Source organism: Castanea sativa, chromosome 6 (genome assembly GCF_040712315.1).
Source record: "Castanea sativa cultivar Marrone di Chiusa Pesio chromosome 6, ASM4071231v1".
NCBI classification, from domain to species: Eukaryota; Viridiplantae; Streptophyta; class Magnoliopsida; order Fagales; family Fagaceae; genus Castanea; species Castanea sativa.
In genome coordinates, this window is record NC_134018.1 from 49,297,427 (window position 1) to 49,322,242 (window position 24,816).

Consider the following 24,816-nt stretch of genomic DNA (forward strand, 5'->3'; position numbering starts at 1 on the left):
TTTTAAAAGATAGTTTCAACCTAATTCGAGCACTTTGGTTAATTTAACTTACGGTTTATAAACTTTATAATTTATATATTACATTTATCTTCAGTATATAGTACATATAAATGTATTTGAATTATTCACATTATTAAGCAACAGATATCATTTTTTCAAGTATCACTTTTCAATGAATATAAGAATACAATTTTTTTACGACTATTAATGTGGCATATAGCAACAATGGGTGTATTTTAAAAAATGTCAACAATAAGTTGATGTAAAAAGTAATGCCAATAATGTATTCATGTGTGTGTGTGTATATATATATAAGAGGTTCAAGTTACACATTTTTTAAGTCATAGATTTCTAAAAGATTTAACGGTAAAAAAGAAAATATCATCATTCTTTACATCATTAAATGCTTACCTAATTAATAGCATCCTCATTATCTCTTTCCTTATTAAATATTTCTTTGTCTCCTTTTTTTTCTCTCCACTTTCTATGCTTTATCCTTTTATTTCTCCCCTCATAAAACCTCTATTACTTTCTTCATCTTTTTTAGGAAGATATTCACTAGGAGCTGCAAATCGTTCATTCTTTACTCTGTATGTATTGTTTTTTTTTTTTTTTTTTTTGGGTTCATACAAAGTGCGGGTTCATTATTTCTTCTATCCATCTAAATTGAATTTTTTTATTATTTCATTTTATTTGATCCTCTACTCATACGCACACCATAAAAACAATATATAACAAAACAAACCAACAATTTAAAACTACCATTTGCAGAAGCGAAAAGAGTGTCCAACCACACTCTTTTATTTCCATCACCTCAGTCCAAGCAATTCTTCAAAATTCACGCAAACCTTTTTTACTTTCTTTGATTTCATTTTTCTCGATTGGATTGAATTCAAATTCAATTCTTATGATCACAAAACAACAACAACAACACACGACACAAAAAGAAAAAAAAAAGGAGACAAAAGCATAAGCAGCAACAACCATGCTTGGGAATGGAGTTATTGGGATTTTATCTGAGACTTGCAACAAATGGGAAAGAAGGACACCATTGACCCCATCACACTGTGTTCGGCTTTTACACAGTGGACGAGGAGATTCAACAACTGGGGTTGCTTACATTATTGTGCAGCCATCAACAAAGCGCATCTATCACAGAAATTGGGGAGAAAAAAAACTAGACACAAAAATATTTAATAAGGAGAGAGATAATGAGGATGCTATTAATTAGGTAAGCTTTTAATGATATAAAAAATGGTGATGTTTTTTTTTTTACTGTTAAATCTTTTAGAAATCTATGGCTTAAAAAATGTGTAACTCTTGTAGAGTTACACTAGGTGTAACTTGAACCAATCTCTAATTTACCATTTTAATAAATTGTGAAAAAAAATATTAAAATAATTGCATTTCTAGTATTGCTACTTATAAAATTGTAAATGAGTGTATTTATTTTTGAGATTATATTGACTAGACTCTATATGAATTTTCAATGTAACCAGTAACTTTTTAATTAGAAGAAAACTTGTAAGGATGTATAATAACCTTCTTCTTCTTTTTTTTCAGAGCAAACCAATTACTTAAAAATTTAAAAAATTGAGAGCAGACTATATATATATGGCAAGGTTCTTGATAAAATTTTCCTAAAAGGTTCTTGTTAAAAACTTAAAATGAATGAAACTTTCTTTTTTCTTTTTTTAGAAGAGAAAATGAATGAAACTAGAAATGGGAAAAAAAAATCATAAATATAGTTAACTACAAGACTACCAAAGTAACACCCTGTTTTGTCTGCGGAAATCTCTTTATTACCGACCAAGTCTTCCAATTGCTTGGGCGCCTGAATTTATTATAGACCAATTGCTAATATATACAATTGTATCCTCCCATAGAAATGCATATCACCCAATTTATAATGGGCAAACCAGTCATTTGCTCACATAAATAAATGGATAAATAGGAGGCACTTCATAAGCAAAAGGCTGCTAAGTGCTAAGGAAAGGTGACCCGTATCAAACTTTATTTTTTATTATTAAAAAAATTGAGATTTTTCTTTTAATTTTGAAATGATTAATTAACGTTTAATTCAGAAACTTCCTTTCTTGGCCCTCCTGACTTTAGGCGCGGTACAATCGAAGCTTTGACAAAAGCAATTCTTGTCATACCGGGTTTTAAGGGTTTTAATTTATTGTAAAGAAAACGTATTTTAATTAATTCTTTATACGCTCTCAAAAAAAAGAATTAATTCTTTATACGAAATAATAATAATAATAATAATAATAATAATAATAAACTTAACATTAATCTTTAATATATATATATATATATATTTTAAGTTTGTATGAGAATGTAAAAGCCAAAATTTATCGTTTTATAGTAATTCGGCTACGGAAGCTTTGGAGAGAGAATCTTCAAGTATGTGTAGGCTAACAAAAGAATGGTCTACCAATGAAAGAACGGTCTACAAATGTATGTGGCCTTATCAACTGGGTCGGTGGTCTAGTGGTAAGGCATCTGGGGCAATACAAGCACAACTTAAGTTGTAATAACTCGTTGGTACTCCTATGTATTGCATACACGATAGAAGTCTTAGTTCGAGAGCAATTAAAGTGTTACCATAATAACATTTAGATCAGAAATTCATACTAGTTGCTGTAATTATTATTTTTTTTTCTAAAAAATAATGAGAAATTCTAATGTCATACTCAATTACACAACTTTGTCCACAACTTGTCTATGTGGAGAATTGTAGTTGGTGGAGGAGTGTCTCCACATGGAACCACCATCACCCGTCCACCAACCACAACTCGACACATGAGTGAGTTGTGGGTAAAGTCGTGTAATTGGGCATGACATCATAATTTTTTAAAAATAATTGTATGTGGGGCCTATATAGGTGGACCCTGTACCAACAACCATTTTGGCACATTGGAATTACTATTTGATCGCATTCTTATTCATTGATCATCAAGATAAAAAGTGCGGGTGAGGCCGCGGATTGATGGGATTGAAGCTTAGCTAAGAGTTAACCAAAAAAACAAAAAAGAAGCCAATAGAATTTGTGTGAAGTTCGAAAATATCTTGACTGTCGTATTGATTGACTGGTTTTTATAATAGGTATTTTGTGTTGGTTCTTTTTCTGTTAAATCCACCTTGGCCGCTTAAAGACAAATGTGAAATGTGTGTCTCGAAGTGCCAGCTGGTGCCAAGTGGAGGCGGCTCTATTTTGTAGATTTTGGGGGCAGTTTTATGGTCTCCTAGTCCTAGGTTTGGTTCTCCCTACTACCTAGTCCGTACTAATTATTGGAACATTATTATTATTATTATTAAAAACAGAGATGAATTAAAAATAAATAAAATACAAGTTGACACTTTTGATATTTTGGCTAATACTAACTAGGTTCAAAATTTTTCAAAATTGACTAATTTGATTTCTAAATCCAACTTAATTTCTAAACGGTTACTTATTTTTTCTTCCTTCTTATCGTGATTAGAGACTTAATTAGTTAATTTTGAAAAATCTTGAACCTAGCTAATATTAGGCCAAACCTCAAGATGTTGGCTATATTTTACCCAAAATAAAAACTATTGGGAACATGTTTGTTAGTTTTTGACAAGTGTGTGATGACTCTATGCAAGCTTGTAAGTTGTAATGCAGCAACCAGTTTCAATAAATTGGATCAATGGCCTTTTACTTTTTTCAAAAATAATAAATAAATAGATAGGATATTATGGAAAGAAAGATGGGTACAAATGATCAACATACATAAGCCTAGAACTATCTCTTTGTACTTAGGACACCAAAGAGGGGGACAAGAGACGAAGAGTGGCCCATACTAATTCTAAAAAGCAGCTCATTGGGCCCGAAGATGGATCTAGACATTGCCCTACCTTCACAAAAGAAAACAAAAAAGGCGTAAATGTATTTTTAGTCTCTATATTTTGACCCGATTTTTATTTTGGTCCCTACATTTTATTTTTATCACTTTTAGTCCCTAAACCAATTAATGCGTGACATTTAAGTCCTTACCGTCACCCAACTAACAGAAAATGCTGACGTGGCTGATGGCACAGTAAAATAATAATTAAAAAAAATTATTTTGGTATTAAAAAATTGCCACGTTATAATTTAAATTTAAAAAAAAATTAATTAATTAATTTAAATTTAAAAAATTGCTACATTTTGACCCGATTTCTATTTTGGTCCCTATATTTTATTTTTATCACTTTTAATCCCTAAACCAATTAACATGTGACATTTAAGTTCTTGCCGTCACCCAACTAACAGAAAATGCTGACGTGGCTGACGGCACAGTAAAATAATAATTAAAAAATTTATTTTGGTATTAAAAAATTGCCACGTCATAATTTAAATTTTAAAAACAAAGAATCAACCCCACCCGATCAAAGAATCTTTCCTTTTCTTCTTCTTTTTCTTCTTTCTCCCTCTATCTTGGTGCTTAGCCTTCTTGAACTCTCTTTATCTCTTGATTTTGCTCAAACTCAAACCCAAACCCATATGCCTCAAGCTCCTCTCTCAAATCAATGGGTCTCTCTCTTTGGCATTTTTTTTTGTGGGTTTCTGTGCATATGGTGTTGCCGACTTGCCGTGGTGAGGTGGAGGGCGTGGGTTTGTGGGGATCGGCGTGGTGGAGGTCTGAGTTTGTAGATCGGCGTGGTGGAGGGTGTGGGTTTGTGGTGATCGGCGTCTGTGGTGGAGTTTGTGGTGATCGGCGTCTGGGTTTGTGGTGATCAGTGTCTGCCGTGCTGAGTTTTTTTTTTTAATCAGATTTGGGTGGGGTAGTTTGCTCCAATGGGTTTGTATGGGTAGTGGATGGGTTTATTGTTTTGGATTTGTGGTTGTGATTTGAGGGCAGTCACGGGTTGGAGTTCTTTGTGGTTGTGATTTGTGTTCTTGAGTTTTTTTTTTTTTTTTTTCATTTAATTAAAATTAATAAATTAATTTTTTTAATTTAAATTATGACGTGGCAATTTTTTAATACCAAAATAAAATTTTTAATTATTATTTTACTGTACCGTCAGCCACGTCAGCATTTTCTATTAATTGGGTGACGGTAAGAACTTAAATGTCACGCGTTAATTGGTTTAGGGACTAAAAGTGGTAAAAATAAAATGTAGGGACCAAAATAGAAATCGGGTCAAAATGTAGGGACTAAAAGTGCATTTACGCCAACAAAAAAAGTCATTAAAAAGAAAGTGTAGAGGAAAGATTGTCTTCCAATATCATTACAATAATAAGGGGAAAACACTTTTTTCCTGAAAAGTTCCCCTACATTCCAAGCATCTCCTTCAAATATCACCCTCTTGAAGCCTAATGTTTCTGCTTGTTTTACTGCACAAGGGCTACTTTTGCTTCTCCCCACATCATCTCTACCCATTACTGCTATGGAAGGACCGAAGGATTTTCCTTGCACGGTTTTGACTTTGGATCAATGATTATATTAATCCACTATATGATGTCAATATTAGGCAATCTAGAAAAAGTTCATTAGCCAAAGTGCAATTAGCCAAACCCGTGACACCCAAGGGCAGTGTAAACACACATGCTCCAAGGTTTATTCTGCATCATTATGCTATAAGCGCCTTTGTTTTTGGTTGAGAAACTACTACAAGCACTTTGTGGAGGAGAAAGGAAACCTCTTCACTAGCTCTGCACAAATTGGGAGTATCATCCAGTAATTTTATTTTACAACACAGATCAGGAAAATATTGAAGAAATATCATTTCACCTTAAGATTTACACCTTGTAACCTGACACAGACCCAAATAAAGATTGGAGGAGAAGGTTATGGAGTTGAACATATCCCCCCCCCCCCCCCCCAATTGTTTCCCAATAGATGATATCGAAACTTGCCAATTATTAAATTATGTTAAAGTTAAAAGTCACCAAACAACCCATGGCCCACGGCTCGACCCAAGAGCCCAACGGCCCACCAAGTTAATGGGCGGCCCGACCTATTATTATTGAGGCCCATGGGTAGCTCACTAGCCCAGTGGGTCAGGCCATGGGATAGCCTTTATGCCCATGGGCATTTGGTGGGCTAGCCCAATAGCCCAGCCCGTTGGTTTAACCTATTGCCCAACTCAATAGCTCAAAATTCATAACAGAAATATATAGGGTAGGTATAAAGGATTAATCTTGAGACATTAATCACATTATAGAGGAATTTCTTAAGAGAACTCCCTCAAGTGCCAACTACTATGATATTTAAAGTGATTGTGCTAAACTTAATTTATTAAATATATATTCTTCTAGTAGTCTAGCAATTTTGAACTAACCATTTGACATTTTTTTTTTTTAAGATAAAAAAAAAACCATTTAAAACCTTAATAAAAAAATTTAAATAGGTTTCCATCAACAAAATAAAAAATTAAATAGATTTGACTGTAAACAAAATTGTAATTAAGTATTAAAGTATTTGATTCTTTCCTTAAAAAAAAATTGATTAATCCCTAATAAAAAATTGATTATTTCTTTATAAAAATAATAAAACAATATGCTAACACAAATTCATGGGTAGCTCATTAGGCTCAATTTGATAGCCTAGCCTGCTAAAGACAAAATGGGCATTGCCCATGGGGAAGGTCATGGGTTGGGGTTTTCTTAAAATGCCATTACTCAACCTAACTACTAAAAATAATATATTTTTCTTAAGAATAATTCAATACGTATAGTGGGAAAAAGGGGATTTCAACTTCAGGGCTATTAAATACTAGGATGTGCCACTTGAATTATAAGGCTTTTGGTAAAAATAACATTTTGTATCAATCATTAGTTGAGTTTTCCTACATTCAACTATTTTGCAATTTTTTTTTTTTTAGAATTAAAATCATTTAAAGTTCTTAGGTTAATTTACCATAATGTTCTTAAAATCTCATTCATTTCATTTTAAAATGAATGGATTACATTTTATTTCATTATCAAGATTAAAAAAAGAAAAAGAAAAAGAAAAAGAAAAAGAGTTGTCTATCACCATTTTGGGATATGTTCAAATTATGAAAAGTTTACTTCCATACTAATTTATATGAAAAATCCTCAAACCCACTACATGGTAATTGATAAAACAATTCACATGTATATTAAGTCACATGATTTATTTAATATGTCACGTGAAAGAAATATTCTATATTTCGGAGAAAGGAATAGAATGGATGCTCTACAATGCATTCTATTCGTTGAATCTGATTGTTATGTCATTAGATTTGGCCGCAATCTTTTCGAATTTGATAGAGTTCTCACCATATGGCAACGTCGAATGAGGAGAATGGCAACTTCAAAGGAAGAGAATTGTGGCATTGAAGGTGGTTTCAATTGGATTGGTTGAAGTTGAATTGCATAAGAGTAGAAACACCACTCGAAAGTTGAAACCAATCTAATTGGTTTTTACTTTTTAGAGTTGGGGACCGGTTTTCAACTAATTGAGTAATTGACTATTATATGATTTATATTAGTCAATTTTCAGTTCGGTTCACCTCGAGTCAGACGTTTTAGTAATATCCGAGTCTTGGCCGATGGAGAACCCATCCTTTCAAAATAAAATTAAAAAAAAAAAAAAATTTCCTTTTATTTTATTTGCATTCCATTCCCCCAAAACAAACACAAGGTTAAGGACAAATATACAAAATTAACCAATAATTGCATTGGTTAACTTTCATTAAAAAAAAAAAAAGTTGTAAGGATTAGAAAATGAACTCAAGCCCACCGAGAACAATGATCAAAAGTTCACTAAGCCCAAACCAATGTATTTGTAAGAGAATGGGTCGATCCAGAGAACGACTCTACAAGGAAAGTGGACCACAGTTGATAGGACCCACGGCAGTAAGATTGATGGACCCATGGCAGTAAGATTGAGGGCACAGATTAATAAAAACAACGCTTCTCAGTCAAGTTCGAGGATGAGATGTTCTTATATTCAACTTAGGTTTATGGTAATACACTTATGCTCTCCTGTCCTTTTTTCTATCCTAGATTACATGCCTCTTTTTTATGGTGATCACTTCTTTATATAGCCTTGCTCCCCTTCATCCCAGCTTTCCACCTGTTGATTTAGTAGAAAATCTTTTGGATACTCGTCCCATCAGGTCTTCCTGGAAGCTTTGTAGGTAACTACGAGCTAAATTGCTATTGTTTAGGTGTCATTTCTCCATAAATGTTTCCAACTTATTTGGTGCAATGCATTTAATGTGGTGGTGGTAGCATTCTTCCCAAATATTTCGTCTTGCAGGGTTGACTGAGTTTTCTGTTACTTTTTCTAAAGCTTATCATTCCATAACGTTTACCTCCTTGAAGCCCTCCCGAGGTGGCCCAACTCCTTGGAGATCAAAGTCGACCCATTATTATTTTCCTTTGTCCTCGGCCCATTGATCTAGCCTAGCAATCCCACCGACCATCCTCGGGCTTGGCCCAGAGCCCAATATGTCTACTTGAACATCCTATCCCTACAAGGATAAAATACTATTTTGATCTCTAAACTTTACTAAAAGTTTATTTTTTGTCTCTAAACTTTAAAAAGTTCTTTTTTCATCCCTCAACTTTGTAAAGAGTTTTTTAAATAGTATAGGGATAAAAATAACGACGAAAAAATGACTGTTTCACTAGTTTAGGGATAAAAAAATAACTTTTAATAAAATTTAAGGACATAAATAAAATATTTTTAATAATTTAGAGATAAAACATCAATCTTTCAATAGTTTAGATATGAAAAATAAATTTTTTAAAATTTATGAATGAAAAATAACTTTTAGTAAAATTTAGCAACTATTTTTGCAAAGATTTGTATTGGTTAACACTCTAACAACGCCATCATCCTTTCCCAAGCTAACAAAAACGCAGTGACAAGAGAAGAAAAAAAAAAAAAAAAAAAAAAAAAAAACGGAGAATGGATCAGCGAGCTCCGAACTTACTAGACGAAGCCCTAGGGCTTGTGGACGAAGAAAAGACAAAGCCTTGGCCGCTAAGCAGCCGAGTTGTTCTCGTGGAGGACCGAGTCGAGACTAGCGGCGCTTTTGTTCTCCACCACCTCCTCAAGCGTGCTCTCTCTCCTCACTCCTCTAACGACGTCGTTGTCTTCCTCGCTTTCTCTCAGCCCTTCTCTCACTACGATCGCGTCCTCAGAAAACTTGTACTCTCTCTCTCTCTCTCTCTCTCTCTCTCAATTATCGCATTTGCAATTGCATTAATCAAGTTCAATTATTTAACCACAATTCTTTGATTTTGGTGAATTATCTGGTTTATTTGTTCATTTACTTTCGTGGGTTTAGAACCATTCTTGGAATTGTGTGATTTTGTTTGAAAAATTTTGTTCCTTTTACTGTTTGTTATATTCTCTTAAAAAGAGTGTGTTTTGTGTTTGTGTTTGTGTTTGTGTGTGTATGTGTGTGTGTTTTAAATAGAATAGTTTATATAAATTAAGCAAAAAGGCAAGAAATTTAGAAGGATTACAATTCTTTTGCATTTCTAATAATTTTGTTTTTTTAAATGTCATTTGAGGGAATGGCAAAACATAGAGGAAGGCTTGAAATAACATAAGTAGAAGCAGTAAAAAGGGACATGTCAGATAGTAAATAGTGTCATTTACTAGAATGACAGAAAAAGAATACATGTGCTAGTGAATTTTAGTTATTAATAGACTGTTTGGTCGCAATGTTGTGTTTCATATCTACTATAGTTATGGGAATATTTTTGTTTAAAATTATGTTGAGCTAGCTGCTGCAATAAAATTTTATAAGTGATTAATCAAATGTCCCTAAGACAACGCTTTTAGCTTTTAAAAACGAGATGCAGAATGTGCCGGATAATTTTTCTTTCTTTTAAAATATCAAATTGCACTTGTGAAATCGTTCCTCATTCTACTCCTCACATCTTTCATTTAGATTTAGCTCAGTGGTTAATATTATTAGTATTTTCAAAGCAGTTTTATGTATGTTATATGAAAATTAAATACAATTTATATATTTTGTTTTTTGAGGTATATTGTTATGACAGGGTTGCAACTTAACTGCCCAAAGAGAGAATAACAGATTCTTTTTCCTTGACTTGCTCATGTCAGAGTTTCCAGGTGAGAAATTAGGTGTAATTGATTCTTGCTATTTCTAAGCTACAATGTTTTTTGCATTTTTTCTGACGGAACCTATAAATGCAACCTCTTTAATAAGGGAAGAATAAATACAGGTCTTTTAAAAGTTGGAATCTAAATGTCAGCTCAAGATCTGTTCATCAAGCATTCTTGTTCTTTTTGGTCTTACCATTTGTTAGGTGTGGTCAAGAAACTTTATTTTATTATTTTTCTTTTTAATCACTTAATGAATGTGCACATAGAACTTTGTGCGCTCAAGAAAATTTGTCAATGTGTTACATATCAAAAATAAAAATGTCAATGTGTGTTTAAAAACTTTGTGCACCCGAGAATATGTATGCTGTACACACATGGTCCAGTTATTTGACCTTTATGCTTTTTGCAAAAATTTAGTCTATTGCTTTAACAAATCATGATAGAATAAAAGATCTTTTGGAGGATGATAAAAGACAAATAAATGATACTTGATAGGATTGAACCATGACAATAAGTTTTCTTTGGTTAATTGATGAATAGATGGAGATGAAGGAAATAAAGATGGGCTTGTTGCTTTGTATGGGAAAATTGAAAAAGTGGTCACTACCTCATTTCAAGAAAACAAGAAGTGTATTACCATTGTTATAGATGATTTCTCTCTTATGGAGGTGGCTGCTAATGGCTCTACAAATTATGTCTTAGACTTTCTGCGTTACTGCCGCACATTAACATCGGCATTTGTAAGACCATGAGGCTACTGTCAACTCTTTTTTTTTTCTTCTAATTTTGTTCTCTACTTCTGGTTCTTTTGTTGAGTCTTGTGCCTTCTTATAGTGTTTTTGTTCTATTCTTGTATCAGGGTTGTTCTTTAGTTGTCCTTAACCATGAGGATATATATTCAAGCATAGAGAGACCTGCACTTATTTTACAGATGGAGTACCTTGCAGACATTCTAATAAAGGCAGAACCATTGGCCACTGGTTTGGCCACAGATGTGCACGGACAGGTAGGGTTTTGTTATTTCTATCTAAATTTTCTTTTATGTTATGTGTGTGTGCGTGCATGCATGCCCGTGTGTGTTTATTAATCTAATGCCTTACTGAGGTTTGGTAATGGAACAGCCACAATGTATAAGTAGAAACTTCTTGTGCCCCCAATAAGTGCTCTGTTCTTATTTATACTGGTTGTTTCTCAGGGTGTTCTGTTTTGTGAGTCTAGATGGTGCAATTGACTTAAATAGGCGAGACCTTAAAAAAAGTTAATATGTGAGATCTTCAAAGTTCAAATAACTTTTATACATGCTGGTTTTTCTCAGCCATGGTCATGGTTGGTCATTTGATGACTCATAGCGGCTAGCCTGGAGACAGTACTAGCACAGGAAAAAAGAAAACTTTATATTGATCCCATCCCAGTCTTCATTGACATTAACTGTATTCTTGATCATATTACTTTTGTGTACTCATGGATTCATTTTTAGATTCTGGTTGTTAGTTTACGACATTACATAATTTTACTGTGTATTAAATTACATTCTATATCTAGTTGTAGGAAAATATACATGGGCTATGTTTATCCTCCAAATGTTGCATTGACACAGTTTTACACTCATTTTGTTAAACAATGTCTCACACAATGTTACTGTTGGTATTAAAAGAAAAAGTTACTGTTGGTTTTTCTTCTTTAGTCCTTTTTTTTAACCTAATATATATATATATATTAAAAATCAACAGCAGCCTACTTCTAAAAAGTGACTGGTTAACTGCCAAGTTTACCTATAACTTCAGCAGTTCTGTTATCTTCAATTGAATTACATTCAGGAAGAGCACCCACTAATATATGTGTAGATCCTTTAAGACTATTTGATCTTAACATATGGGATGGTGTAAAATAGCAAGTTGTACCTGAAGTATAACATGTCTCAAATTTGTACCTAATCATTCGAGTCATACAAGTAGAGCATATTTTACGTTTGTACGGCCATTTGATATTTGCCTCAAATTGATTAGTCATTATGTTTCTTTGTTGCAGTTGAGAGTTTTAAACAAGGAAATACGGGATGAGCAGGGGAGCTCAAGAAACAAGATATGTAATTTTCACTTCAGGGTCAAGGAGAACGGTGTTGAATATTTTTATCCTGGAAGCAAAACTTGATGAGACACCACCTAGTTGGGAAAGTCAAGATAAGATGGAGAAATGAGTTTAGGGAAACTAGAAACAATGAAACATAACTTTTTATCTACTCCTCTGTTTGTTATAACTAATGGGGATGACTTGGTATGTGAGTTACAAGAGATAAATTTTCCTCTATTATAGACCATGCGGAGTGTATTGCATATAAGTTCATATGCAGACCATGTATTTGAATCTGTATCAGAGTTTAATCAATCCCAAGTTTCCAATCAAACTCAAATTCAAGGCTTCACGATCAGCTTTTACAATGACAGCAGCAAATGGACCCATCTACTTAATATAATGTTGAGTTTTAATAGCATTTACTTTCGCCTTTGGGGTGAGCGAGGGATTTGGACATCCGACAGAGTGGAAATCACACCATATGTGAGTGACTTCCTAACTGGTTAGTTATATGACCTACTACCTTCATAAACGAGCACAACAAAAGTGTCAATTCGGAAACAACTAATTTAGCTTTGTGTTGATAACCTTTTGCTTTAAGCACCAGAGATAAAAGGTAGAAGTTAGGGGCATTTGGTTTAAGCATCACTCATAATTCAGTTCTCATATCTTATTATAACTCTAACTCAATTCTCATAACTCATATTTGTATCTCTGTTTTTTCTTCACCCCAAATATGTGTTTGGTTCCATACCTTGGGTGTGCATATCTCATACTTCAAATTCAAATTTGTGCACAAAGTGGTGGAGCCCACCGCCCATGTAATGAAGAAGGTGAATGACAAACTCAAAGATGAAGAATAGACCCAAAGTGACAAAACTAGGTTTTGGAATTGATTCTTGATTAAACCTTTAATTCAACTTGGTTGAAGGTCTTTTGAGGAATAGACCCAAAGTGAAAAAACTAGGTTTTAGAATTGATTCTCGATGAAACCTTTAATTTAGCTTGGTTGAAGTTCTTTTTCAAATGCATACAAAATTTTTAGAGAAAAAGTGAGAGGAGGAAGGAGAGAAGGTTTAGTAAAAGGGGAGGCATTTAGTAAATGAGAAGAAGGGTGGGTGTGGATTGAATATGTAATGTGAAAGAATAAAAAGAAGCTACCTAAAAAAAAGGAGTAAAAAGAATGACTATGAATTATGTGGTCTAAAAGTATTCAATTTTTATTTTTATATGAATGATAAATATTTTATCATAAACTTAATGACAATAACCTATTATTACTTGAGAGGATATAAAAAAAAAAAAAAAAAATTTGTTCTCGAAGTAAAAAATAATTAGTGATCTTCCACAAGTGATTGTCTTTATTTTATATTTGCACTATGGGAATTAATTTATAGATTCATTGAGTTTTCAATGCCTAACCAAGTTGAATAAAGTCTCTTGCCTAAAGATTTTGGCAAATTATCCGGAAGTAATAAAAAAAAAAGATTTATAATATGCATCACTTGATGATTATGAGAAGAAAAAGATGAGCACTTTTCAAGTTGATAATGACACGTGAAACACTGACTACCTTGTAATAGCGAACGTTTTGTGTTCGTGTTGACCTCTGCCACGTGGACTGTTTTGTTGGTTCGGATAATGGATAGAGTGGGACCAGACCTTAGCTAATATTGGATACTGTACACTCAGTTTCCTTTGTTTATGAGCCACGAATAATAAGTCATAACTGGTATAAAAAGCCATCCAATTTTTCATGGTTTCCAAGCCAATTGCTTCATGCCATGTCATCAAGTGCAGCTCTTTTCGTTTTTCCTTACCCATATATATTATAAGAATTTTGCTAATGTATGTCTTAAAGTACACAATAATTATTTATTTTTAAAAAAAAAATTTTCAAAAATTTTCAAAAATATTAACACTTTTTTCAATTTTTGAAAAATTTTTACCATAAATAAATGGCTTAATATATATCTTAAGGGTACGCGTTCACCAGACCTATACTATAGTATGTTAATTTTTTATTCCCATTAAAATAGTACCTGCTGTGCAATCAATACAATAGTCACATTCCCTTGCCTTTTGTGTGTGTCATTGCTAGTATTTGTTTCTTAAAAAAAGGACCATTTAAAAAAAAAAAAAAAATTCCCCCTTGTTTTCCTGTATTGTGCTTTATCCTGGAGCTGCCTGAAGCCCAGATGCTGGAGCCTCACAGAGGTTAGCTTCTCATTATCTCTCTCTGGTAATCTGATTAATCTATGAATATTGAATATAATTGAGCTACAATCCCCTGTGAATATTATGTGCTTGTTTTTTTTTCCTAGTCTAATTGAGTAATTGTCTTCATGAGCATGCTCAATCATGAATCATGATCCAGAATCTGAATTTCTTTTTTCTATACAAAAGTTTTAAGGAGACAACAGAACTCAGATTTCTCCGAGCCTTCCCATGGGGGTAGAGCCGGATGAACCACTCGAGCCAAGGGCTTTGGTGGCCATGATACAGAAAAATTAAATTTCATCCTCATGCCACACATGCAGGTCTGCCTGCAAGTGGAAGCTCCTTCCATGGCATAATTAGTTGAAAGTGCTGCCCGTTTGTGAAATTATCAGTTCAGATATCATTAGAGTTTGTGAATATGATTGCATAAAACTGTTGGTTAATGTCTCTTTGGGAACTCAAAACATTTGATTTGTGCTTATCTCAAACTCACAGGCACAGCTAGCCTGCTTGTGTGATGAGGAATGACCAAAGCTTCTGGTGACCCGTGGTCTTTTTCACTGCTGCCCAAATGATAATTTCATTTGGTTGGCTGCACATCCATGTAACGCCACTTAATCCAAGAACATCAGAACAGAAATGCTTCAAAATAAGAGCGAAAAAGGTTTACATAAAAATAAGAGTTCTTCAAGCATCCACTCATGTAAAAAAGTCTTAAAATACAACAGCAAACCGAGTTGGAAGAGTTTTTTTAGAGGAGGTCTACCCTTTCAAGGGTTACCACCTTTTGAGTAGTGGTAATCGTAGTACTAATACTAGTACTAGTGCATAACAATAAAACAGAGTCTAAGGTCTAAGGTGTTTCTGTCGAGTCCCTCACACACAATCCATTTGGTCTTTGATCACCACATTGGTAAATTTCCACCTCATACCCACATCCAGCAAGATGAAATCTGTATGCTTCCTCTCCTGAACACAGCTAGTGCCTATTACATGTACAAGATTCTATACGTACTATCAGGGACAAATCGGGTTAGCAATGTGTATGCTTGCTTTGGTTTTCGTGCACCACCTGTCGAACAAATTGCCCCCGAACCCGTGGTCTCTGTTCTGCCAGTTTCTTCCTGCTCTGGTATCGGACCTAAAGAAGAAGACATAAAGAAGATAGTTCTTTCATTTCTCTTCCAAAATCAAAGGAGTAAAGATTACATAATGGGAATGCAGGAACAAGTAATCAAATCTTTTCAGTATTGAAACAACTTATCTTACTATGGTCATACCAATTACCCAAGAAAAGAAATGTAGACTGATCATACTAAATGAATGCCAAAAAGTATGTTGAAAAGGTGAAATACAGCTCAAATTGATTTAGCATTTGTCTTGAATAGAAACGGTGATTTAATGATTTCAGGTTGTCTAACATCAAGATTGAAAACTATCGAAGATTTGAAGACATACTTCATGATGGGAAACTTTCCATTAAAAGTATATTTATATATAAAGGGACGATTTAATGAATCTCTAGTGGCCATGTTACTCAAATGTTTAACACACTTTCAGTTACCTTTTTCTCAAAGCATCTCTCTTTCCTCTTCTGGCGGAATTTGTTTAAAGCAGCCTCTCTTAGTGCAACACGGTCTGGATCAATTCCACTTCTGCTTGTAAATCCGATTATACCACTTGCTTCCCCTTTTCCAGCGATCCCATTATCACTTTCCATATTTGTTCCTGAAGCATTTAAAGTGGCAGTGCTTCCATTCTGCCCATTGCTTCCGTGGTTGCTTCCTGAGGCACTTCCATTCAAACTGTGACTGCCAGCATTTCCTTCAAGGGACGCACTTAACAAATTTGATGATCCACATTGAGGAGCTGCATCTGCATGGTTTTTCAAAGACAGATCATCGTGGTTATCCAGCTCCTCTTGGGCCATGCTGTGCACATGGTGGTGGTGATGGTGGTAATGATGATGGTGGTGCTGCACTTGGACCTGCTGGTTGAGACCCCTTGTTTGTGCCAAAATCATATTAGTCATTGCAGCATCTTTCTTATCTTGTATTCTTGACTGAGGGTGAGGAATATGGCTATTTTGCACTGGTTGGAAGGCAGAGGAGGGATGGAGACATTTGACCGCAGATTTGGGTAGTGACTTGTCATCGAATGGCACTTGTTTGGTGGAAACATTATTAGTAGTGGAGCCCATGTCAATGTTGTTACTACTGCCATTGGAACATTGATTGGGTTGTGTATTATTTGAGCTAGATTGAAAATTTTGCTTTGATTCAGTTTTAGCTGCCTCTGAGCTCTTACCAAGAGGACAGCTACCAACATTCCCCGTTGGAGCCTGATTAGTAGTTGCAGAGGTGTACCTGCAAGTAAGAAAATTGTTATGCCTGTCAAATTTGGAGGATGTCAGGTCAGAAGATGGATGTAATCTTAAGTCTATATACCTTGAGAAGGCTGAAAGGTCTGAATGTTTCAAAACATTTCGGTCAGGAGCACTGTTGCCAGTATCTCCAACATCTTTCAGCCTCTTTAAACTGAGCGGTGTTTCCTTAATGTCAAAGATGGCCTTATCTTTCATGTTGGATACCTTGGAGGTACCATTTGGGACATTAAAGACCACACTTTCCATCTCAGGATCAGTCCTTTTAGTGGTCAGACCCATTAGATCAGAGGCTTTGTCCTCCAATTCGCCATTTAGTTTCTCACTGTGGAGCTCCACTTGTCTTTTCAGCAGATTCTCATCATCTTTCCTTGAATCTATTTCAGAAATTTTGTCTTCACTAGTGCCAGCTAAGTTAGCCAACCCCTTGGCACTTGGGTCTTCCAGCTGCAAATTTGGAATTCTTGGTTCTCCGATCTTCAAGTCTTTGCCCATGACAACATTGTCTAAATTGAAATGAAGCAGTACAAAGTAGGAAAATAAGTAAAGATATAGCAGAGTTAGATGTCAATATATTATTGTTAAAAGCAGAGCCATGCATACCAAACTCATCATCATGCTCTTCATGCTCCACAGGCACCCAGTTGTTGCCAAATGCCTCTGGCCTTGAATGAAAAACCCGGGCACAAGTGCTATCAGGAGCATCGGCTAACTGTTCCCATGGTGAAATTGGTTGGGGGCTGTCAACTTCTACTGCCCTTTTTGTCCAAGAGCTCTGCAAGGTGCATATAGAAATTTCAAATTTCACTTTGTTTTGGGATTATAAGGCCTTCTATCACAGCTATTAAGTATTTTATGTTTACATACACAAACAAGAATATATCATATGCTCACACTCAATAATACCTCACCCCAACTAATCATGCCTGGCTAAACAAATCTCCTTTTTTGGCAATTCTGCTCAGTTATGAGATTCCTTGACCTCAAATCAAATCATTATGTCTCGTTTACCATTTCAATCTGTGCGTACCCAAGGCCCCTAACTCTACTGGATCTAAGGTTTGGGCTCACAATTTATTTGTACAGTTGGTATTGGGTATCTTACTAAGGGCAGTCCTTGGGCAAGCTTAGGAACAAAATGCACACAAGATCACTTTCTGGGGTGTGCTTGGTTACACTCTCAATCTCACATACAATTTTCCAACCCCTTTTCTATCGTCCCTTCCACTATTTATAGCTTAAGGCTAGCGGTGAAACCATGATTAGGTTTGGACCCCACTCGTGCGGGTGGGGCCCAAACTAATTATTCCTGACAAGGAATAAATTTCGTTGGGAATGAGAGTTATCACATTGGAATTGGTGCTAGCTACCAAAATCTGGTCGACTGCGCAATTTCCCAGGGCATTACTAGTTTGCCGAGATTTACCGAACATCATTGGTGTACGTGCCGATCATTTAGTCACCGAGGTGTATTTGGATACCGAGACAACGATCAGTGGACTGGTGACCTTGGGCCAACCATGGGCCGATAAGCCCAAGTGCAATATTGTCCATGGGCCTTCCTTAACTTGGGCCTAATAAAAGTGGCTTCTTGCCGTACGCCGTACACAATCCATTTTCTAGTTGGACATCTGCTTGTCCTCCTAGTCAGACCAATGGTGATATTTTGTGCTCATATAGAAAGAATTTTTTGGATTCCAATATTTTACATGTATATTCGATAAAATCATTATATCTCGTTTTTAAATTTGCTGGACTTCTTTGGTCTTTTTATTTTAGATGTTACTTTTGTTTTTAGGTGTTTCTCTAGTATACTGTCCACATCCATTGTAGTCAAGTTGCGCCCCTTATTGTGCCTTTTTTTTAAATTGAAATTAATACTTATCAAAGAATTATTATTATTATTTACAGTGAAGGAGTAAATAATAGTATTGTGCTTATTAGCAAGATAATAACAGTATTGTGCTCGAACCCATGAATATAATACTAGAAAGTGGCAAAAATGTATAGGGTATGGATTATTTTATGGAAGAGATGTGCCAAATATGATAAAAACTTAATATAGTGCTCCCTCCTTGGTTACTTGTCAAGCGTAACTAACTGGTATAAGGAAAGCATACATAAGGAATATTGGAAGATGCATTCTTTTGCATCCCTTAGTATTTGAGTAGAAGAGGTTGAAACTAGGATATTTTTGGGTCCAACCTAAGTCCATGACTAATTTTTTTATTGCTCCCTTAAATGACTGATAATGAATTCCTTATAAACAGAAAGCAAAGGTAAATTTGAGTAGGCCAGAAGTTGCACCATGGTCAAGATAATAAAGGTTTCTAAGGGAGACCATATTTGGAAAGCAAACTACAAAAATCAGGCGCATCAAGATAGGTGGTAAAAGCAAAGGAGTCTCTCTGTTTGCAAGTATCATAATGATCAGGTATTATGGTGCTTCAAATGAGGTGTCATAATACAGACTAATGCATGGCTGCTAAATCATTAGTTTGGTATTGGCTATCATTGGATGACAAAATACTAGTGTTGTTTTTGAAAAATGTCATTATGGCAACCATTGATCTATCACGTGCCAACTGCCAAGTGTTGAAAAACCATGTTTTGCTACACAGACTGCCACAATGCCTAGAAATCATAATTATTAAAAAAAAGAAGCAGACGACCAGACCTGGGGTCCAATTGACAAACACATGAATTGGAGATTATTTGTTATTGAAAACCAGCCAGACAACCATTGACCCAACAATTGAACTGTTAGCCAATGACTTGATCCTTGTTGGATGTTATATTTGGTATTTTTTTAATAGTAATGGAAATAGCAACAACTTAATGAAGAAAGCATTTCTGTGATGTTGGTAGCTTGACAACTTCCCCATTCTCCATGGCACCAGGAAAGACAATGGTCTTGAGCTCCCCAATAGTAGTACTAAGATTACTATGTGGAACAACCAAATAAGGTTTCTTTGAGATGGAGTCAGGGTCTTAGCCTAATAACTGGAGAAAGGGCTCACCAAGCTAGACATGCATCTTCATTATGTATGTGGGACTTCTATCCGCGTCCCTTGATTGCTTCACCATGTGCACTAAAAGAAGCTTACTAATGTGGAGGCCTGCCACAAACCACCATCATTGCCCTCCCTTGTTTCCCTCTCAAACAATGTTACTCTCCAATCAGCGCAAGGTATTCTGCTAACACACTATCATGTACCCACTTAATGCTAATTACTGATGCTAGCGTAAGCACACCCCCCACCCCCCCCCCCTCCTCTCCCCCTTCCCCCTTCTCTCTCTCTTCTTTTTGGTATTATCTACACTATGCATTTCTTCTATGTGCATGCAATTATTACGTAGATACGAGGCATAATACTTCATATAAACTTGTATGGGAGGAATAAGTTTGTTTTCTTGGTGCTTTTAATAAAATCTATTGTCTATAGTTATCAGTTCGTTGGATTTCAAGCTTATGTACTTCTCTGATGATTTTTAAATTATTTCGTGCCAACATTAAAGAGACAAGTTGCTGTTACTATAACCAACTTAAATGCAACTTCAAAGAAACATCCTTGAGGCTAGAACTTTACTATCAGATATGGTTAGACAAACTATAAAGAGAATAAGTTTGTTTCTTGGTGCTTTTAATAAAATCTATTGTCTATAGTTATCAGTTCAGTTGGATTTCAAGCTTATGTACTTCTCTGATGACTTTAAATTATTCATGCCAACATTAAAGAGACAAGCTGTTGTTACTATAACCAACTTAAATGCAACTTCAAAGAAACGTCCTTGAAGCTAGAACTTTACCATCAGATATGGTAAGACAAACTATAAAGAGAAAAAAATCTTCCATAGGTAATTATAAATGCAAGTAAATTAGCATCTTGATGAAATTTAAAATTTTTCTAATAAATAAGAAGGTATACAGATAGGTTGTGCATGTAATATAAGAAAGAAGAGTCAGTAACACCTACTATCAATGTATAGAAGAGGCAAAAATTGAAACAACAAAGAGTTACTACTCCCTACTTAAAAATTGTTAGTAATACCTGAGTACCACTTCCATCATCACTCCCATCCCTAAGATTCAAACCAATGCTTCTATTATCATCTTCATCATTACTGCCAGTGTTGTTGTACTCATCACCACTTTTCAACTTTGTGGAAGTTCGTATATGTACAGCACTTTCACTTCCACTACCACTGCCACTACACTGATGAAAGGAGGAATAATAAATACAAAACAGAAGAGGAAAATTCTGCACTTTTTTGTGATTATCAATTAAGTGGTGTATAAATGGTGAAAACAGAAAAGGTAGATAAAAATATCTCCAAAAGTCAAACTTGGTCAAATGGCATGACTACAAGAAAAATCAACGCCTTCTTTTTAGTTGGTATGGTTCAAATAGGTGCTCAGGGAAAATGTAATGCATAGTTATGAACCAACCTGAAGTATAAGTGAACAATTGGTCCATCATATAGTTTCATAGATAAAATGGAAAAAACTATGGCAACTTACGCTGTGACATTTCCTCCAAACATGCTGCCAAAGATTTTTTAGCTCATTCTTTCGAATCGGCTTTGCTAAAAAGTCAACCGCACCCTTTGACAGACATTTAAAGACTATATTCATGGAATCGTAAGATGACATCACTGCAAATAAAACTCACCCAGGTGTAGCAGTTAAAAGTATCAATTGGTTAAAGATAAGAGGGGTAATATCATGTTACTTTTACATAAAAGAAATGATAATAGAAATTCACTCACTAATCACAGGAATATTCTTGCAAGTTTTGTGGCTCATTATCTTGCTTAAAAGGCCAATGCCTGATAAACAAGGCATGACTACCTCAGTCAAAACTAGATCAACATGAGTGGTATAATCTTCTAAGATCTTCCAAGCTTGTAGACCATTTTCTGCTGCTGTAACTGCCAAGATTGGGTTAACTGTTAGGTTTGTTTAAGAAGTGACGGCCAAAAGGACACCATGTTGCATAGGATGCACAATACACAAGATAAATGACAATATTCAGAATTTCAGATACCAATGCACCAAGCATATTGCATTTAAAATGGATAACATCTTACCAAAAGCATTTCAGTCCCCAAAGGAGGGAAAGAGAACAAATAATCTTAAGAATGCCAAGTTCAAGAACTAGCATTAAAAAAAAAAAAAAAAGAATAAAAAACACATAATAAACCACTTCAATAGGTCAAGAAAGCATCTTAACCATGAGAACAACATGAGGTTTTCTTTGGTAAGTGTGAAACTATATTGAAGTTTCAACTTCAACATAACTTTTTTATTTATTTTATAAAGGGAACAGATATAGAACCTACCTTCATAGCCACAATTTCGAAGCAATGCGCTGACAACATGCCGAGTTGAATCATCATTTTCCACCAGTAGAACCTTAAGAGACCTAAGAGGCAGAAACCTCTCCCAGCGAACCAGAGGCCTTTGGTGCTGTTGCTGTGAGCCCTGCATGACAACCTGGGTTTGCACCTTGTCTTGGGCTGCTTCCATCTGCCCATCATCAACATCCTCTGCATCCTCATTAATCCGTGACTCATTCTCTTCTGATAGACCTTGGTCCTCACCTAAAATCCTCCCATTCTTTATTTCCTTGTGCTCATCTTGCAGATGGTGTTTTATTTTCATCAACCCTTCGGTCCTAGGACCATTATTATTCATCTGAACTATTCTCATCAACCAGATTCAAAAAGGCTAATAATGAGAAATGTAATAGATTGAGTTAGTGCAAAACCCTCATCCAATCCTGAAGAGAGCTTGCACATCCCGATGTCTTCAAGATACAAGCCTCTACAAACAAACCCACTTCAATAAATCCTGCATAAGTCCAATAAAAACCACTGTTTTAATACAAAGCTGCACAAATTCGAGTTCTCTAATATTAGTCTGACAATAACATGAAACCTTCAAACCCTCCTTGGTTTTTGTAACAGTAAAAAGAATAGAAAACAGATTAACCACATGCTCTAAACCTAAAATTTGTCCTCTAGTTTGAATAATTTCTCAAACATGGATCCTGATTCAAAAACATTGTGTAAAAGAATTGGAATTATCAACATTTTTTATCATTTGGGACCCAGGAAAGGCAGATTACGTACATACGATTCAAAACATTATGGTTTTCAGTATATATATTTTCATGTTAACACGTTGAAGATGCTCAAAATCTTTAAAAAATCTGACCATTCCTCTCTCGCCAAATTGTCCACAATACACACAAAGGAACACCCTTCCATATTTTTTAACTCTGGTGTTGATAAATATCTTCCTCACCAAAAATCATGCATATGAGTCATAGTTTTCGGCATAAACTAAGATACACTAACAAATAATGAAAACATAAATGACCAAATATCTCTTGCCAGGAGACACTCAACTGAATTCCCACTTTTTTTGCACATACAACACTGATCAATAATCAAAACATTGCGTTTATCAAAATTATCTTCAACTAAATTTTTTTTGCACCTATAGGACCCCTCATAGCATCATAAAATGATCAACATTCCAAACTTTTCCGTTATAGTTTTCAATAATTCAGATAAATAATGAACTTGGTTTCAGAAAAAAAAAAAAAAAAAAGTTGTTGGAAAAGTCAACTGCTCATGTTAAGACCTAAGTAAAAAGTATGTTACTCAACTGAACCAAACCTAAAGAGTCCCAGAATTTTTTTTCCTTCTTTATTTTTCCCATTCACCAAACAGATGCTAATTAAGCACAGATATCAAATTTCAAAAAATATAGTTCAGATTTCACCAAGGAAAAACAGCAATTGAACTTTATACTTTGGTTTAAACTTATATAAATCATTTTAATTAGTTAATTTTATCTTTTTAATTTATAGAACTTCATTTCTTTTTTTGGCAACCAAGTTCTCAATTTTTTTTTTTAAAAAAAATCATATAATTTTCAAAAAATATAAGAACTTATAAAAAAGATATATATTTTTTTCATTTCCAAAAAATTTAAAAGAAAAACAGTGTGATATAGTTGGAGCTGGATCCAATCAGCAACGGCCGAAATTCAAACTGAGAAATAGAAACAAAATTCACATGCTTTAAACGAAATTATATACCTCTGTAACTCTGATTAGAGATCGGTTAAACGACAACAACGGTCAAAGAATTCGAAATTTCAAGCAAGCACCGAGATTCACATAGGAAAAAAAAAACAAAAAACCAAAGCTTCGAAGCTTTAAACAACTTTTAGGGTAATAGAGAAAGAAAAAATTTATAAAAAGTTTGAACAAATATTTTTGATGAAGAATCGGCTTGACTGGAGTGATTGGTTGAGAAACGGCGAAGCTTATAAAAGCTGAGAGATGCGAAAAAGATATTATAAGAGAGAGAGAGAGAGAGAGAGGGGTTGAATACTGACGTGGAAGAAGTGGAGGTTTGGGCCATGACACGTAGGATGACACGTCGGATGAGCTGGTCGGAGATCTAAAGCTGAACTGTGAGTGAGAGGATAAATATAAGTTTCGTGATATCCCCGTTGGATTTGATCGGGTTTGGAAACGTGGAGCGTTGTGCGAAGAGTTAAAGATGCTTTCCCTTTGTTGGTGTAGACGACGAGTCGGCTGTGTCGTTTTTGGTTTCCACGTCAATATTTATTTAAATTGATATTCCAACGGGACAATATTTATTTGTGCTAAAGTTATGTTTAAAAAAAAAAAATATATTATGAATGAAAGAAAGGGGTCGCGTTTGTGATCATTGTCTCTGCTTATTTAAACCCAACTCTTGTATGGTATGAGACCTGAATAATAATGGAACATGCTACTACTTGAATTCATAACTTCCAAATTTACAAGTGTGATGGGTGATAAGAATAATTATTAGATCTACCAGGAGGACTGCTGATGTGGTCTTCCCAACGAATGAGACGATGTCATCTATGTAAATAAAAAATAAAAAAATTACTAGATGATGTCACATTTGCATAAATAACGGTATTTTATTAGTTGGGAAGTTAGGGAGGATCACGTCAGCAGTATTCTTGGTGGACCTAATAATTTCTCATCACAAATATTTCCT

The 24,816-nt window shown here is 34.7% G+C and overlaps 2 protein-coding genes and 1 long non-coding RNA gene across 3 annotated transcripts; 2 read left to right on the plus strand and 1 right to left on the minus strand.

The window, feature by feature from the left end:
* Positions 1-8,808: 8,808 nt before the first annotated feature.
* On the plus strand, positions 8,809-12,477 carry LOC142638389 (elongator complex protein 6). The gene is made up of 5 exons (XM_075812427.1): positions 8,809-9,137; positions 10,001-10,073; positions 10,608-10,807; positions 10,927-11,073; positions 12,096-12,477. Exons 1-5 carry the CDS (start codon positions 8,895-8,897, stop codon positions 12,216-12,218), a joined length of 786 nt encoding a protein of 261 aa, XP_075668542.1. The 5' UTR covers positions 8,809-8,894; the 3' UTR covers positions 12,219-12,477.
* A 1,827-nt stretch (positions 12,478-14,304) lies between these two features.
* Positions 14,305-15,325, plus strand: LOC142639162 (uncharacterized). The gene is made up of 2 exons (XR_012845135.1): positions 14,305-14,357; positions 14,856-15,325. It is a non-coding gene; the product is annotated as an uncharacterized LOC142639162 (long non-coding RNA).
* Positions 14,979-24,092, minus strand: LOC142639161 (two-component response regulator-like PRR37). The gene is made up of 9 exons (XM_075813281.1): positions 23,856-24,092; positions 22,087-22,597; positions 21,514-21,675; positions 21,266-21,399; positions 20,796-20,960; positions 17,347-17,518; positions 16,808-17,249; positions 15,925-16,726; positions 14,979-15,501 (listed from the first exon to the last, which is right to left on the minus strand). Exons 2-9 carry the CDS (start codon positions 22,454-22,456, stop codon positions 15,394-15,396), a joined length of 2,355 nt encoding a protein of 784 aa, XP_075669396.1. The 5' UTR covers positions 22,457-22,597; positions 23,856-24,092; the 3' UTR covers positions 14,979-15,393.
* Positions 24,093-24,816: the final 724 nt, after the last annotated feature.

Coding starts and splice junctions, on each gene's coding strand:
- LOC142638389 (XM_075812427.1), top strand. CDS start 8,895: ATGGATCAGCGAGCTCCGAACTTACTAGACGAAGCCCTAGGGCTTGTG. Junction 10,808..10,926: donor GCACATTAACATCGGCATTT/GTAAGACCATGA, acceptor TTCTTGTATCAG/GGTTGTTCTTTAGTTGTCCT. Junction 11,074..12,095: donor CCACAGATGTGCACGGACAG/GTAGGGTTTTGT, acceptor TCTTTGTTGCAG/TTGAGAGTTTTAAACAAGGA.
- LOC142639161 (XM_075813281.1), bottom strand. CDS start 22,456: ATGAGAATAGTTCAGATGAATAATAATGGTCCTAGGACCGAAGGGTTG. Junction 21,676..22,086: donor TCGAAATTGTGGCTATGAAG/GTAGGTTCTATA, acceptor CAATCTTGGCAG/TTACAGCAGCAGAAAATGGT. Junction 17,250..17,346: donor AGAGCATGATGATGAGTTTG/GTATGCATGGCT, acceptor ATTTCAATTTAG/ACAATGTTGTCATGGGCAAA.